This window comes from Vicia villosa, linkage group LG6 (genome assembly GCF_029867415.1).
Source record: "Vicia villosa cultivar HV-30 ecotype Madison, WI linkage group LG6, Vvil1.0, whole genome shotgun sequence".
Lineage (NCBI taxonomy): Eukaryota > Viridiplantae > Streptophyta > Magnoliopsida > Fabales > Fabaceae > Vicia > Vicia villosa.
The window spans coordinates 102,993,850-103,008,512 of record NC_081185.1 but is presented as its reverse complement, the minus strand read 5'-3'; the positions used below and the strand labels follow the sequence as shown (position 1 = coordinate 103,008,512).

General features: G+C 34.2%; 1 protein-coding gene across 1 annotated transcript; it reads left to right on the top strand.

Moving 5' to 3' along the window:
* Positions 1-5,990: 5,990 nt before the first annotated feature.
* Positions 5,991-9,223, top strand: LOC131611992 (alpha-soluble NSF attachment protein 2-like). The gene is made up of 9 exons (XM_058883805.1): positions 5,991-6,222; positions 6,623-6,672; positions 6,956-7,028; positions 7,124-7,203; positions 7,310-7,464; positions 7,588-7,747; positions 7,828-7,875; positions 8,006-8,086; positions 8,354-9,223. Exons 1-9 carry the CDS (start codon positions 6,075-6,077, stop codon positions 8,432-8,434), a joined length of 876 nt encoding a protein of 291 aa, XP_058739788.1. The 5' UTR covers positions 5,991-6,074; the 3' UTR covers positions 8,435-9,223.
* The last annotated feature ends 5,440 nt before the right edge of the window (positions 9,224-14,663 follow it).

Genomic DNA, 14,663 nt, shown 5'->3' with positions numbered 1-14,663 from the left:
AGAAATTTGAAGCGATGTATATTTCTTTTACTTATTTGTTTTTATAAAAATAAATTAAGCGCCTTTATTGAAAATTGAGAGCCTTTTATTTCAGATCTTTTACCAATGGTTGGCATGTAATTTTGGTCTCTATAGGCCATCTATACCAACACTTTTTTTTACCGTCACTAAAGGTGTCCGATGGTATATGGCAAATTTTTTGTAGTGCACCTTCTCCCTTCCAGCCTTCATATATAATCAAAACACCAAAACAAAGAAGAATTTCAAGTAAGAACATCAAACAATTTTTTTTGTTTATATAAATTTACACCCGTTTTTTAGTTTAAAAGGAGTAATTGAAATTTGATTATAATAAATTTTTTAATTTAAACCCGTTTTTAGGAAAAAGGGTGTATATTATAACCAGATAATGCAAAAGTGACATTTTATTTACAAAATTGCCACCAAAAATTCTCAATTACACCCGTTTTTAGTAAATCGGGTGTAAATTTTAAAATTATATTGTTTTATCTGTACTAGTGCATTGATAGTGTTGTAGAACCAGCCCCAGCTTTTTCCTGCAGCGTGAAGAACATAAGAAACCATGAGATTAATTTCAACAAATCATAAAATAAACAAATCTTTCAAATTAGTCCAACAAATCACTTTTTGATTAATTTCAACACGTCACCGACAATATTTATGGAACCTGATGCATCAACAACACAAATTTTGCAGTTAGATAGTATACACAGTACAAAAAAAATAAAGTTCAGAACATAAGGAAGCTAATCTTGATTGTAAAATATTCACAAATCTTCAACGGAAATATGTATTAGTTAAATTTACCTGAAAGAGAGTTGACTGGTTTTGTTGCACTCTGTCCCTAAGCCAATTGTCTGCAGAACAATATTTTTTGCAAAGAAATGAGAAAAAATATGATTCATGATGCTTATGTGTAGGGCTGGCAATGAACCAAACTAACTCGAAAATAGTTCGAAACTCGATTCGAAAATTAAATCGTTGAACTAGGTTCATGAACCAAATGAGCTGAGTATGAGCTAAAAACTAAGTTCGTTAACTAAATGAGTTGAACTTGAACTATACATAGTTCGACTCGTTAGGTTCATGAGTCAACTCGATTATATATGAGATAGATTATATTGTCTTTAAGAGTAGGTTTAAATATTTGCTCTAAATCTTAGTATCATATTTTATTTTAATCTAACAGTTTTAATTGATAATTTATATTCTCTAGTGAGCAAAATATTTCTACAAATAAAATTAACATCGTATAAATTCCAATCTTATAACTTTTATTTTATTTCTATATTTTTTATTTAAAAAATATTAATTTAAAATGTCAAATACATATGTAAAAAAATAGACTTTAAAAAATTACTTTTGAGTCCGTGAAATAAGCGAGTTAAACTTAACAAGATAAACCTAACGAGCTGAATCGAGATGTTCGTGAACTTCTAACAAGTCGAGTTTGACCTGAAAAAAAAAAGTTCGAGATAAACTCGAACTCAAACTCGGTCAATTGTTAACGAGTCGAGTTTAAGCTGAAAAAAAAGTTCGTCATGAACTCGAACTCGAACTCGGCCAATTTTTAACGAGTCAAACTGAGCTGAGGCGAGTTTGACTCGACTCGACTCATTTCCAGCCCTACTTATGTGAGTGAATAGGCTTAAATGAATGAAATTGGATTCATGATGATGAATGTTTTTACACAGAATTCTAGCTGTTATCGCCGCAACAGAATTCTATCCGTCGATGACATGGTGCTGGCGGTGAAAGCGACGGCTAGACTGAAAACTCTGAACTAAACCTTTGTCTCTAAGATATTTACTTAATTCGGGACTCAGTTCGGGTTCATATTTCGTAAGTTCAGTAAATGAAAGGGTTCATGATAAATACTAATTCACCATTACACTTAGTGGTGAAAAACGATGAAAAACTTCCTTTATAACCATGCAACTAAAATTCAAGTCTAATGCATTCTCACTGCTCTCGGGAATCGAAATTGGGGTCAGTATTTAGTAACATTATTTGAAGAATCAAACTACTAAACTATTTTCTAGTGGAATATATGTTACTTTTGCTTAGCTGAAACATACAAAAGGGATTACAAAAGAACCTAATTGACAATTGCATAAACAAAACCATTACCTATCAAATGAAAAGGAAGTATGTCAAATGAAAAGGCTTACTATACATAAGGATATTTCTTGCATGATATGTATACTGCCACAAACCATCCAACACAGTTATGACAAAATTCCATGGTTGACAGAGACTACTGTTCTTGATATATTTATCAGTAAGAATGAAAACTATAGAACGAAATTCATCCTGAAAACAACAGAACAAATAGACATGAAACAAATGTTAGAGTTTGATCCCAAAAAAAAGTTAGGGCAAAATCACATGAAATATACATTGAAAGCATTTTTCATCAAAAACAAAAATCAGAAGCTGTACAATTCAGATTTTAAAAACAATCATTGATTTTAAAAAAAAAAACTATGGAGAATGAAAGGTTTAAGTTGACAGAGTCTTACTTGAAGAATTAGATTCAGATTCAGAATCTAAGGTCGTGAAGTTTGAAATTCATGTGCATCTTCTTCGAAACAACCTTTATCAACGACATCTTCACATGATTCTTCATCTTCTTCTGACTTTTGAGTTGAGGAGTTCGCATATGGGGGTTCGTCAAGAGGAGAAGGACAAGGGGCGACATCGGTCTAGAATTTGAGAATAGAGGCCAAAGAACATGAAAGAGAGAAAGGAAGGTACGTGCAAGAAGAGAGAGAAAACGCAGGGTTTGTGTGGAATGTTGCTTCGAAGAAGATGATGGACAGATGGAGTAAGGCGATTCATATGTGGAATGTTAGCGTTTGAGGGTAAAGGGAGAAGAGAGAAAACAAAGAGATATAGAAAAAATAGGGGAGTAGTGTTTTGGGGGGAAATAAGTTTTTCAATTTGGACCAATGAATGAGTAACACTTGGTCCAAGCAAATAGAAAAGATGAAAAGTGAATGGTTATTTTGTTAATTACTAAAATGTCTAATTTGTAGTGTAAATTATTTTTGAGGAAAGGGTAATTTAGAGAGTTTGATCAATCTATTATTAATGGGTAGATATTAGAAGTAGATAGTAGATGTTTAACATATTATAGTTACTGCTTTTGTCAAAAAAAGAAAAATATTATAGTTACTACATACAAAGAAAGAAAACTAAATTGAATTACAATGCCATTTTGGCCTTAATTGCTGCATATACGTTTAGATTATACTTAATGAATTTCATAAGCCTTTACTATACAGTTAAACACATTTTCATTCCCATTTTTAAAAACTTTTCTAAATTTGTTCTATATAACTATATAGTCTAATAATATCATATTATTTAATTAATGTGATCAAGGTACTCAGGCTCTCGCAAGATCGGGTAGAGGTAATAAGATCGTGAATCGAGGGATCCCAACACTGATCGTTAGATGCTATCAACGTTTAAAAATCATAATATGCATATTAGAAGCAGCATAATTTTTTTTGGGTCAAATAGTTTATAGCTGGAATTCACCCTTTAAATTTGAAACAACATAATTTAGTAGGAAAAACTACAAATAACACTAAAATTACTTTTAAAAACTGAAATTTCGGATGATATTATTCACTGAAACCAACTCAAAACCACTAAAAACAACACAACCATTCAAAAGAGTAGCATATGACACCTAAAAACATGTTAAAACCCCATAAAACAATAGCAATAAACGACTAAAAACATTAAAAAAAACATAATGATAATTCACACAATTCGCAAACAATTTATGTTAGAGATGATCATAATCACTCAAGAGATCATTAATTCCATGGTCTCCATCTTTATTGTCTTCTCTATCATCTCCTCCATTTTTATCTTCAAACTAATCCTCAAATTCATTTTCATTTCTACCTTCATCATGTTCATATTTCAAATTATGAACAAGAATATCACCCTCTTTAATTTCAGTACCACCATCTTCATCCATAAGCCAGTCATTATTAGATTCAAGGCCATTAAACTCCATCTGAAGGGTTCTTCTCTTTTTTTTTTTTTTGCCAATCTTAAACTACCCAAGATAAATACACCATCATTCATCATTTTTTGCTTCAAGCAGTTTCTTTGTTTGGTATGAACCTCAATAAATAATTGAAAAATAAATTAAGATAAGCAAGTTGAATTATTTTACAATTTAATTATAAATTTCTAAAATCTTATCATCTCGAAAGCACTCTAGTTTTGTTCAACCCCTAAGGAATTGCATGTTAAGTTGAGTATACGGATAACAAATTTCTAAAAGACATGGTTTAAGACGTGATCTAAGACATGGTCTAAGAAATGGTCAGAAGATATATCTAAGACATGGCCTAAAATATGGTCAAAAGATATGATCTACGACATGGTCTAAGATATGGTCAGAAGATATCATCTACGGCATGGTCTAAGATATGGTCAGAAGATATGATCTAGGATATGGTCTAAGACATGGTTATAAGACATGATGTAAGACATGGTTAGAAGACATGATATAAGACATGGTTAAAAGACATGTTCAAGGACATGGTCAGTCAGGAAACGGTTCAGGTGCTGAACCTTCTGATGACATGATGCTTTGCACTTTCTGGTGGCATGATCAATTTTCTAGAAGAACCAGGGTTATAGTTCTGATGTTTGATGTGAGACATCAAAGTAGTTACTAAACAACTTCTAATACCTCATAATGTTCTGATAGTAAGCCATGTTCTAAGATGAAGACCAAACAGTTCTAGTCAGACTCTGATGAGATGTCAATGGGAAAGTATTCCTTCTCCATGTTACTTTATGTACTGCAAAATTTATTTTGTGAGTCTTCAACTTAGGGGGAGACTCTGAACAAGCATAAATGAATTTTGTGTATTAACATATTCAGGGGGAGCTTGTTAGCTTTTCTGAGTTTGAGTTTCAATGGTGATTATCATGTATGAATTATTCTATCAAAATACATGGTTTTGTCATCATCAAAAAGAGAGAGATTGTAAGAACAAGATTGATTCTACATCTGGCCTTGAGTTTTGATGATAACTTTACATGTTATCTAAGAGAACAATTGTGCACTCTAATGGTTTCTGTCTAGTGTGTAGCTTTCGTTAAACAAGTTCCGACTCTGGTAAGAAGGAGTATGACGTCATCAGGTTCTGAACTCAACACTCTAGAAGAATACCTTTGATGTGTCACAAAGTTAAGTCATGATTATGGAATGCTTCTTATGTACCAGTTCTAATGAACGTTAGTGGAAGAGCTTCTGATCGTAACTTTGCAAGGAGAATTTGGAGGCCTTCTAAAGCTTTGCTTTTGCCGTCCAAAGTTCTGAAGATGTTGAAGACAAGGTTCTGTTGAACAAGTTCTGAAGATCTGATGACATTACTTCTGAAGACAAAATGCTGAAGACTCTGAAGACAAGGTTCAGCTGAACAAGTTTTGAAACTCCAAAGATTTAGGTTAAGAAGACTCAAGTTTTGATCCTTCTACAACATGCTTCAATCAACATTCATCAGAAACCTATGAAGAAATAAAAGATAAAGATCAAGACTGGCTTGCGTGACATGGTGAGTATAAAAGTACAAATTACGCTATGACCATCACTCTAATAGGATAACATAAGGACAGTCCTATTCGTACTTGTTGTCTACCATTTCCACCATCATCGTTGGGGACAAAACAACTAATTTTGTGTTTCTTATTCTACCCTTCAACAAATCTCTTCTTCAAATATAAAAAGAAGACTCGAAAGAATTTGAATAAAACGAATCAGTTCAACAAAACAACATCAAAGTGCTTTAGAATTCTATCGATTAACTTTGCCACCTCTAAATATCTTTTAATAAAATTTTGAAAATTTCACATATACAACCGGCTTCATATAAACAAATTTATTTAGAGAAATATTATAGTTTTATAATTCCATTTCTTATTTAATACAAATTTTATATAAACTTTACCTATGATATGAAGCAACATCAGCATCCCTTGGATTGCACTCTTGCATTCTCCCTTCCAAAAATCCAATGGCTGATCACATAGCGACTGGACAACAACTCGCGAACAAAGCGGAGAAAAAGCTCTTTTGTTGTTGCGCCCTGTTTGGTTCCAATTATCAAGATGCCGCTGAACTCTTCCTCAAATCTGCTAAATCATTTAAACTCGCCAAATCATGTTTTTTTTTTTCCTTCCACTTATCACCATTTTTATAATTTCGTTTATTTGGTTTCATGCATCATAACCATTACCACCCATCATGGTTTTTCACTTTGATTCAAATCCTAAATTGTTAATTTAAGTATTTTAACTTTTGGGTATTCATTTTTCATTGCCAAGTTGGTAAAGTTTCAAGCTTTATCAATTTTGGTGCTTTGGGGTATCATGGTTTCATGTATCATTACCATCACCACCCATCATGATTTTTCACTTTGATTCAAATTCTAAGTTGTTAATTTGAGTTTTTGAACTGTTGGGTATTCATTTTTTCATTTACAAGTTGGTAAAAATTCAAGCTTTTTGTATTTTGTTGCTTCGGGGGTATCATGGTAATTTCAACTGGTTTGGTTTGTTTCAGGGGAGAAAGCAGGTTCAATCTTCATCAAATCAGCTAAATGTCATATCAAGGTTCATTTCTATGATTTTTCATACTTTATTAGATGCAACTCTTTATGGTGTTCAGTTTATATATATGATTATGATCTGTGTTATTTTGATATTTTGAAGACGTGTAATTCAGACTACCACACATGGTTCAATATTTGTCACCTTTAAACTGTGGTGAAATAGGGTCTTTAGTGGTTTTACCATGGTTATACTGCGACTAATCTACATAGGGTCTCCAAAAACTTGAGTCGGCTTTGATTATGATGATAATTTATGTGGTTCTTGCAATTGTATGTGATTACAGTTAGATAACAAGTTTGATGCTGCCAAGGCTTATGTAGATGCTTCTCATTGTTTCAACAAAACATCTAGAAAAGGTGCTTATTATAAAGGTTTGAATGCTACGATTTATTGTTTAATGATTAAGCATAACCTTAATAACTTTTGTTGCTTATGTTTTAATGTTTTTAAGGAGCTATAACATGTTTGAATCAAGCAGTAACTATCTTCACCGAAATTGGTCAACACGTCATGGCTGCAAGGTATTGCAAGGTACTTTCTGTTTTAGTGTGTGTACACATCTTAGATGCAAATAGAATTGAGACGATGGAGCGCCATTTTAATTATGAAATAGGTAAACTTGTCTTTCTGGATTTAGGAAATCGGTGAGTTATATGAGCTCGATCAAGACTTAGAGAATGCAAGATCATATTTTGAGAGGGCTGCTGAACTTTTTGATATTCGCGGGGATTCAACCACCTCTGTGATCCAGTGCAAACAGAAAGTCGCACAATTTTCTGCTCAACTTCAAGAGTTAGTGTGTTTCTCTTTCTGTTCCCTTCAATGCGATTTTTCAATAATGTGCTTGGAATTATAATTGACTAGATTTAGAACTCAAAAAACTTGGATCATATTGATCTACTTGATGTTTACCAGATATCAGAAAGCGATTAAGATTTTTGAAGATATTGCACAACAATCTTTGAACATCAATTTATTGAAATACGGAGTTAGAGGGTATCTTCTTAATTCGGGCCTTTGCGAGCTTTGTCGAGGGGATATTGTTGCAATTACCAACGCGTTGGAGCGGTATCAGGTTCCTTTTAATGTTTCTTCTTGGTAATGGAGTATTACTCTACATTCATACTTTTAACATATTTTCCTTTCATTGCGTAGGACTTGGATTTAACATTCTCTAGAACTCGCGAATACAAATTTTTGGCTGTAAGTGGTGGAACTTTCTTGTCATATTAGCTTTGCAATTAGTACTAGTTTGTTTGGCTTGATACTTTTCTCTCTCTTTTCTTGATCGCCATTTGTTTTTAAATGTTTGAAAGTTTTTATCGAATTTCAGGATTTGGCTGCATCAATTGATAACGAAGATGTTGCAAATTTTACTCGAGTAGTCAAGGAGTTTGAAAGTATAACCCGCTTGGTATATCTCTATGTCCCAAGACCCAAGTAACGAGTATGAGGGGAAAAATGGTCACTCGGCACTGACACATGTTGTTTACATTCAATTATTTCATCAGTTCAAATTATTATAAGTGTTGACATGTTAGTATCTTGTCTGATGTCCATGTTTGTGTCCGGTTTTCATAGAGTTTCTATCATTCTATTTTTAATTGAATGGTCATTTTGCAATTTTCAAGGGGTAGCCAAAAAGATGTTTTAAATTTACCATGTCACTGTTTCTGTGTAGGGATCTTGGAAGTCAACCCTTTTAACTAGAGTTAAGGATGCTTTGGAAGCGAAGGTGATGGAAGAGGATGATTTGACATGATGATTTGACATGATGACAAATGAAGTTATCTCACTTTGTAAATATCAGTGGTATACTAAAGATATTATGTTGTGTTGTATTATATAGTTTAAGAACAACAACCCTTCACTATACGAAAAATACAACCAAGAAATACACAATATTTGATCACGAAGTTCGGCTAATTGTATCTATATCTCGAACGACGAGGTGATTGTAGTAACTCACAATGCAAATGGCTTCAACCTATATGTGAAAGCCACTTGAGAATGAGGAACCAGACTTCCATACTCCAACTTTCACTCCTAAGCCAAATAGTAAAATGGCGACAGAGAAAAAGATACATGTTGATTAGAAATATATACGTAGCATGACTTAGGAAGTGTCTTTCTCCTAGTTCCCAGGAACAGAAGTGTTTATCTTTATGCCACTCATGCTACCACTCAATTTCTCGATGAAGGAAGGGTCCTTTTATGTGTTTGGATTTAGAGGAGACACAAAAAGAACCACAAGCATCAAAGAGCCGTGAGATGGAGCCATAACGCATATATCCAACACAATAGGATCCACTACATTTCTTTAGCAGAAGTTATCACATGAACAGAGAAAGAGATGCAAAATAAAAATATTCAAGTTCCTTTTTCCTTTCAAAGGGAGTAAATGTTGAAGAAGGAGAAATTCTAAGGTGAAGTCATCCGATTAATTTTTTTTTTTGAAATTGTAAATTTGGCCAATTAGAAAGCACTTTTGACTAAGTCTATGTCACGTATGATTATATGGTGCACATCATTTCTGTTTATTCCTCTCTATACCCCATATATCAAAATCTTTAATTTTTATTTTTTACATTTAAATCCAAATTTTCATGTTTTTCTTGTACATCCATAAATCTCTAGATCAATCATTAACGGCATGAAAACACGTTTAATTAAGATTTTTGAAAAATGTGTTCAAGAACTCTCATGAACTCAAGAACATAAAAATGACAAAATCATGATTCTTGACAATTTCAAGCAAATGAATACACCATTAGAAGCGGAATTTCACAACAAGCACGATTCTATAATAAAATTTTCATAAAACCTCATAACCAAACCGGATCGAGCGTGTATGTGTTCGAGTTTGATGTCATTTTTTATTTCGATTTGTCAAATTCACGAACTTACTTTGCAATTTTTAATACATATTTGAAATCGTGGTGAAATTCAAGTTTCAACGGTATATAATTTGTGAATTAATTCGTTGATTTGATATTTTTTTTGAATTTTTTGTTCATAAGATATAATTGGAGACGATGAACACTCCCATCTTGACAAGGTGTAAGTCAGGGTCAAACCCATTGTAGGTCCACGGTAGGTTTCTTCTGAAAATCCCATGAACCAACGAGAACACGGTCTAAAAGTCTTTAGTGCAAAAGTCTTTAACACAGTTGGGCATGTAACATGCAGGTTTTTGAAAATTTTAATTTTAGGTTTTTTGTTTGACCATATGAATAAAAAAATAAATTATAAATGCATTATAAATGATATTTGTAATTTTTCTCTGTAGTTAGTTGTTATTTTCGATGTTTAAAAGGACTTGAAACCATTAGATTTCATGCTGGTATTGCAGGTCTTAACCGGGTTGAAGTGACCGTTAAAGATTGATGATGATGATTAAGAATTTTTTTATTATAAATAAAATAAAAGTAATAAACTCACCGATAAATTAATCCAAAGAATGAGAATTGTACACCCTCATATAACATAAATCCATCTATGAATAACTTTTTCAAAACTATCATTTTTATAACGTCACTGTAGAAAGTCTATTGAAGAAGAAGTCACCTAGAGATTCAACTAATGGGTAAAACTTCTTTCTACTAATATTTTAGATTCACGTTATCTACAAAACATAACAACATTGGTCAGTGCATATTCGAACTCAGAGTATGCTAAAAGTGACTCAAAAAATTACGTAAGGACTTCTTCAAATTATGAGGACCATAATTTTTTTTACTAATATGCCACAGATATGGAAACAATGTACGACTATGCCACAAGTTGGAAAAAAAACTTTCAATGTGCCACTTTTTTAGTAAAGATTCGTCCTACTATTGGACGACCATGCGAAGTTTTTTTTTAGTTTGGATTCGACTGACCTGTGAAGAGCTTTTTTTTCATTTTTTATTTATTTTGAATTAATAAATAATATTTTTAAATTATAAATATTAGTAATTAATCATTTTAACTATTAATTAATTAATATAATATTTAATTACTATTTTAATAATATAATAAAATAGGGTTAATATAATATTTGATTATTATTTTTATTATATTATTAAAATAATAATTGAATATTAAAATAAATTAATAGTTAAAATGATTAATTACTAATATTTATAATTTAAAAATATTATTTATTAATTCAAAATAAATAAAAAATGAAAAAAAAAGCTCTTCACAGGGTCGGTCAAGGGTTGCCCGAACCCCAACTAAAAAAAAAAGTTTCACATGGTTGTCCAATAGTTAGACGAACCTTTACTGAAAAAAGTGGCACATTGAATTTTCTTTTAACTTGTGGCATATTGGTACATTATTTTCATATTTGTGGCATATCAGTAAAAAAATCGGAGGACCACACTCAAATTTTAGAAATTAAGTAAAACCATAAAATATGGACAAAAGGAATTCGAAAAAGTAGCGAGTAATAAAGGACAACAAATCCACATCTATATACTTAATTTCTACTAGATTTAGATTCTAATAGAAAGAGAATTTTGGATCATCGGCTTCATTGTGAAAAAGGAATGAATCTCATGGAATACTAATCACCTTATATAGATAATTCTTGAAGGATTTGTGGGACGAATCATACAATCAAAAGAAATTCCGAGTTGTATGACCATTTAAGGAGCACAAATCAACTTTATCTCCAACTTTAAAGGTGTAAAAATAAAACATGATGACCGAACGATTGAATATGTCTTATATTATTGACATAATTTTGGATGGTTAAATATAACTACGGATTGTTGAGAGTATAACTCATATTGTTGAAATAATTATGGAGTTGTTGAGATAACTATAGGTTATTTAGAGAATAACTCATATTGTTGAGATACTTATGGATATAGATAATTGTTTGTTGATAGAAACTAAGGATTAAGGCAAGGGGGGTTAAGGATTAGTTGGCTCAGTAAAGTTTATAGAAGGCGCTTCGTGATGAGAAGCCGACGGAGATTGCAACCGTTAATTGGAATGAGATGAAGGAGAAGGCCACAAGTTTCATAAGACTTTGAGTTTCTGATGACTTGTTGATTCATATCATGTACCTCACAACCACGGAGGTTGTTTGCAATAAATTGGAAAATTAATACATTTCTAAGACACTTGTGAACAAATTTTTCACGAAGCAGCGTCTCTATAGCCTGAAGATGTAGGGAGGAGATTTGCAGGCTCATGTCAACGCTTTCAACAACGTCCTCGCTGATTTGCCACGGCTTATTGTGAAGGATGATGATGAGGATAAATCCAATAATTTGTTGTGCTCTTTACCAAGCTCTTATGAGCACTTGGTGACCACCCTCATTTACGGGAAGGAAACAATCACATTGGATTCTATTTTTCTACTCTTTTGCAACACGCACAACGTCGCCAAAGTATAAAGGAAGGTGAAGGAAGTTCAGGCGAAGGTTTATTTATGAAGGGAGGTGGCAGAGGCAAAGGTAAGGAAGTGAGTTCTCGAAAGAATAATAAGTTCAAGTCTAAGGACGGAAAAACACCATAATGGTATGGTTACAAATAAATTGGTCATTGAAATAGGGACTATCCAAAAAATCAGGAAACAATAGTTTAAGAAATGTAGTTTAGTCAGATGGTTCTTGTTGTGAAGAGGATTTGTTGTGTGTTTCATCTGCAAAGTACACTGATGCATGGATTCTCAATTTTGGGTGCACTTACCATATGATGTCGCACAAGGAGTGGTTCAACTCTTTAAATCATGTGATTTTGGTTTTGTCAATTTAGGTGGTGATAAAACTTATACCATCACTGAAAAGGAGAAAATTAAAATTGATTTGGATAATGGTGGCATGTGCGCGTTCAATGAGGTGTGTTATATTCCAGAATTAAGGAAGAATTTGATTTCTCTTAGTACTCTTCAAGTGAGTGGTTATTCAATCTGGTCATATAGAGATAGAGACATCATAAGGGTTAGCAAGAGTTCAATGACAGTGATGACAACAAGGAGGACTATAGGAAACATTTATAAGTTGTTGGGGGCACGGTTATGAGTGATTTGGCATATGTTGAAACTGATAATGATGCAACCAAACTATAACGCATGTGATTGGGTCATCTCCGTGAACGTGGGATGATGGAACTAAATTAAAGAAATTTGTTGAAGGATGTTCAGAGTTCAACAATTGGATTGATCAAATATTGTGTTCTTGGGAAACAATGTAGAGTTCGTTTCAAGACCAAGCAACAAAAGACCAAGGGAATCTTTAACTATATCTATTCTGATGTCTAGGGGCCTACAAAAGAGATATCCATTGGAGGTTCAAGGTACTTTGTGACATTCAATTATGATTTTTCTTGTAAGGCATGGGTTTATTTTATAAAATATAAATTCGAGGTCTTTCACAAGTTTAAATTGTGGAAGGCAGAGGTTCATAACTAGATAGGGAGGAAAATATATTATTTGTGGTCTGATAATGGAATTGAATACACTAACAAGAAGTTCATGCATTTTTATGAGGAGAATGGAATCCAGAGGCACTTTTTTGTGAGGAAGACACCACAACATAATGGTGTTGCAGAGAGGATGAACAAGACTCTAACGAAGAACGCAAGGTGTCTTCAATTGAATGTTGGTATGTTAAAAGGTTTCTGGGCAACAACACTAAATGTAACACCCTGGATTTCCGCTTACCCCGCAGGGCTTCCGGCCTACCAAGCATGTCACCAGCTTAATCAATAATCCCCCTAGGTCCGCTTATCGGCTGCCCAGGAAATATTGTTTTTGCCTCCCGCAGGAATCGAACCATGTACCTAGGGGTTAAGTACATATTCATAGCAATTCCTGCTACCAATTAAGCTACTAGCTCAAGTGGTAGCAGGAATTGCTATGAATATGAACTTAACCCCTAGGTACATGGTTCGATTCCTGCGGGAGGCAAAAACAATATTTCCTGGGCAGCCGATAAGCGGACCTAGGGGGGATTATTGATTAAGCTGGTGACATGCTTGGTAGGCCGGAAGCCCTGCGGGGTAAGCGGAAATCCAGGGTGTTACATTAAAAGGCGCCTTTTAATGTAACAGCCCGAGCCTTCGGCGTTCCCGGCACTGTCACCTCATGATCTTCTCTACCCCCCTCACTAGTAGAGTTTTTGCCTTTCGTGGGAATCGAACCCTGTACCCTGGGGTTCAAGTACATGTTCATTCCATTCCCACTACCAATTGACCTAATGTAACACCCTGGATTTCCGCTTACCCCGCAGGGCTTCCGGCCTACCAAGCATGTCACCAGCTTAATCAATACTCCCCCCTAGGTCCGCTTATCGGCTGCCCAGGAAATATTGTTTTTGCCTCCCGCAGGAATCGAACCATGTACCTAGGGGTTAAGTACATATTCATAGCAATTCCTGCTACCAATTGACCATATGGTCAAGTGGTAGCAGGAATTGCTATGAATATGTACTTAACCCCTAGGTACATGGTTCGATTCCTGCGGGAGGCAAAAACAATATTTCCTGGGCAGCCGATAAGCGGACCTAGGGGGAGTATTGATTAAGCTGGTGACATGCTTGGTAGGCCGGAAGCCCTGCGGGGTAAGCGGAAATCCAGGGTGTTACATTAAAAAGGCGCCTTTTTAATGTAACACCCTGGATTTCCGCTTACCCCGCAGGGCTTCCGGCCTACCAAGCATGTCACCAGCTTAATCAATACTCCCCCTAGGTCCGCTTATCGGCTGCCCAGGAAATATTGTTTTTGCCTCCCGCAGGAATCGAACCATGTACCTAGGGGTTAAGTACATATTCATAGCAATTCCTGCTACCACTTGAGCTAGTAGCTCAATTGGTAGCAGGAATTGCTATGAATATGTACTTAACCCCTAGGTACATGGTTCGATTCCTGCGGGAGGCAAAAACAATATTTCCTGGGCAGCCGATAAGCGGACCTAGGGGGGAGTATTGATTAAGCTGGTGACATGCTTGGTAGGCCGGAAGCCCTGCGGGGTAAGCGGAAATCCAGGGTGTTACACT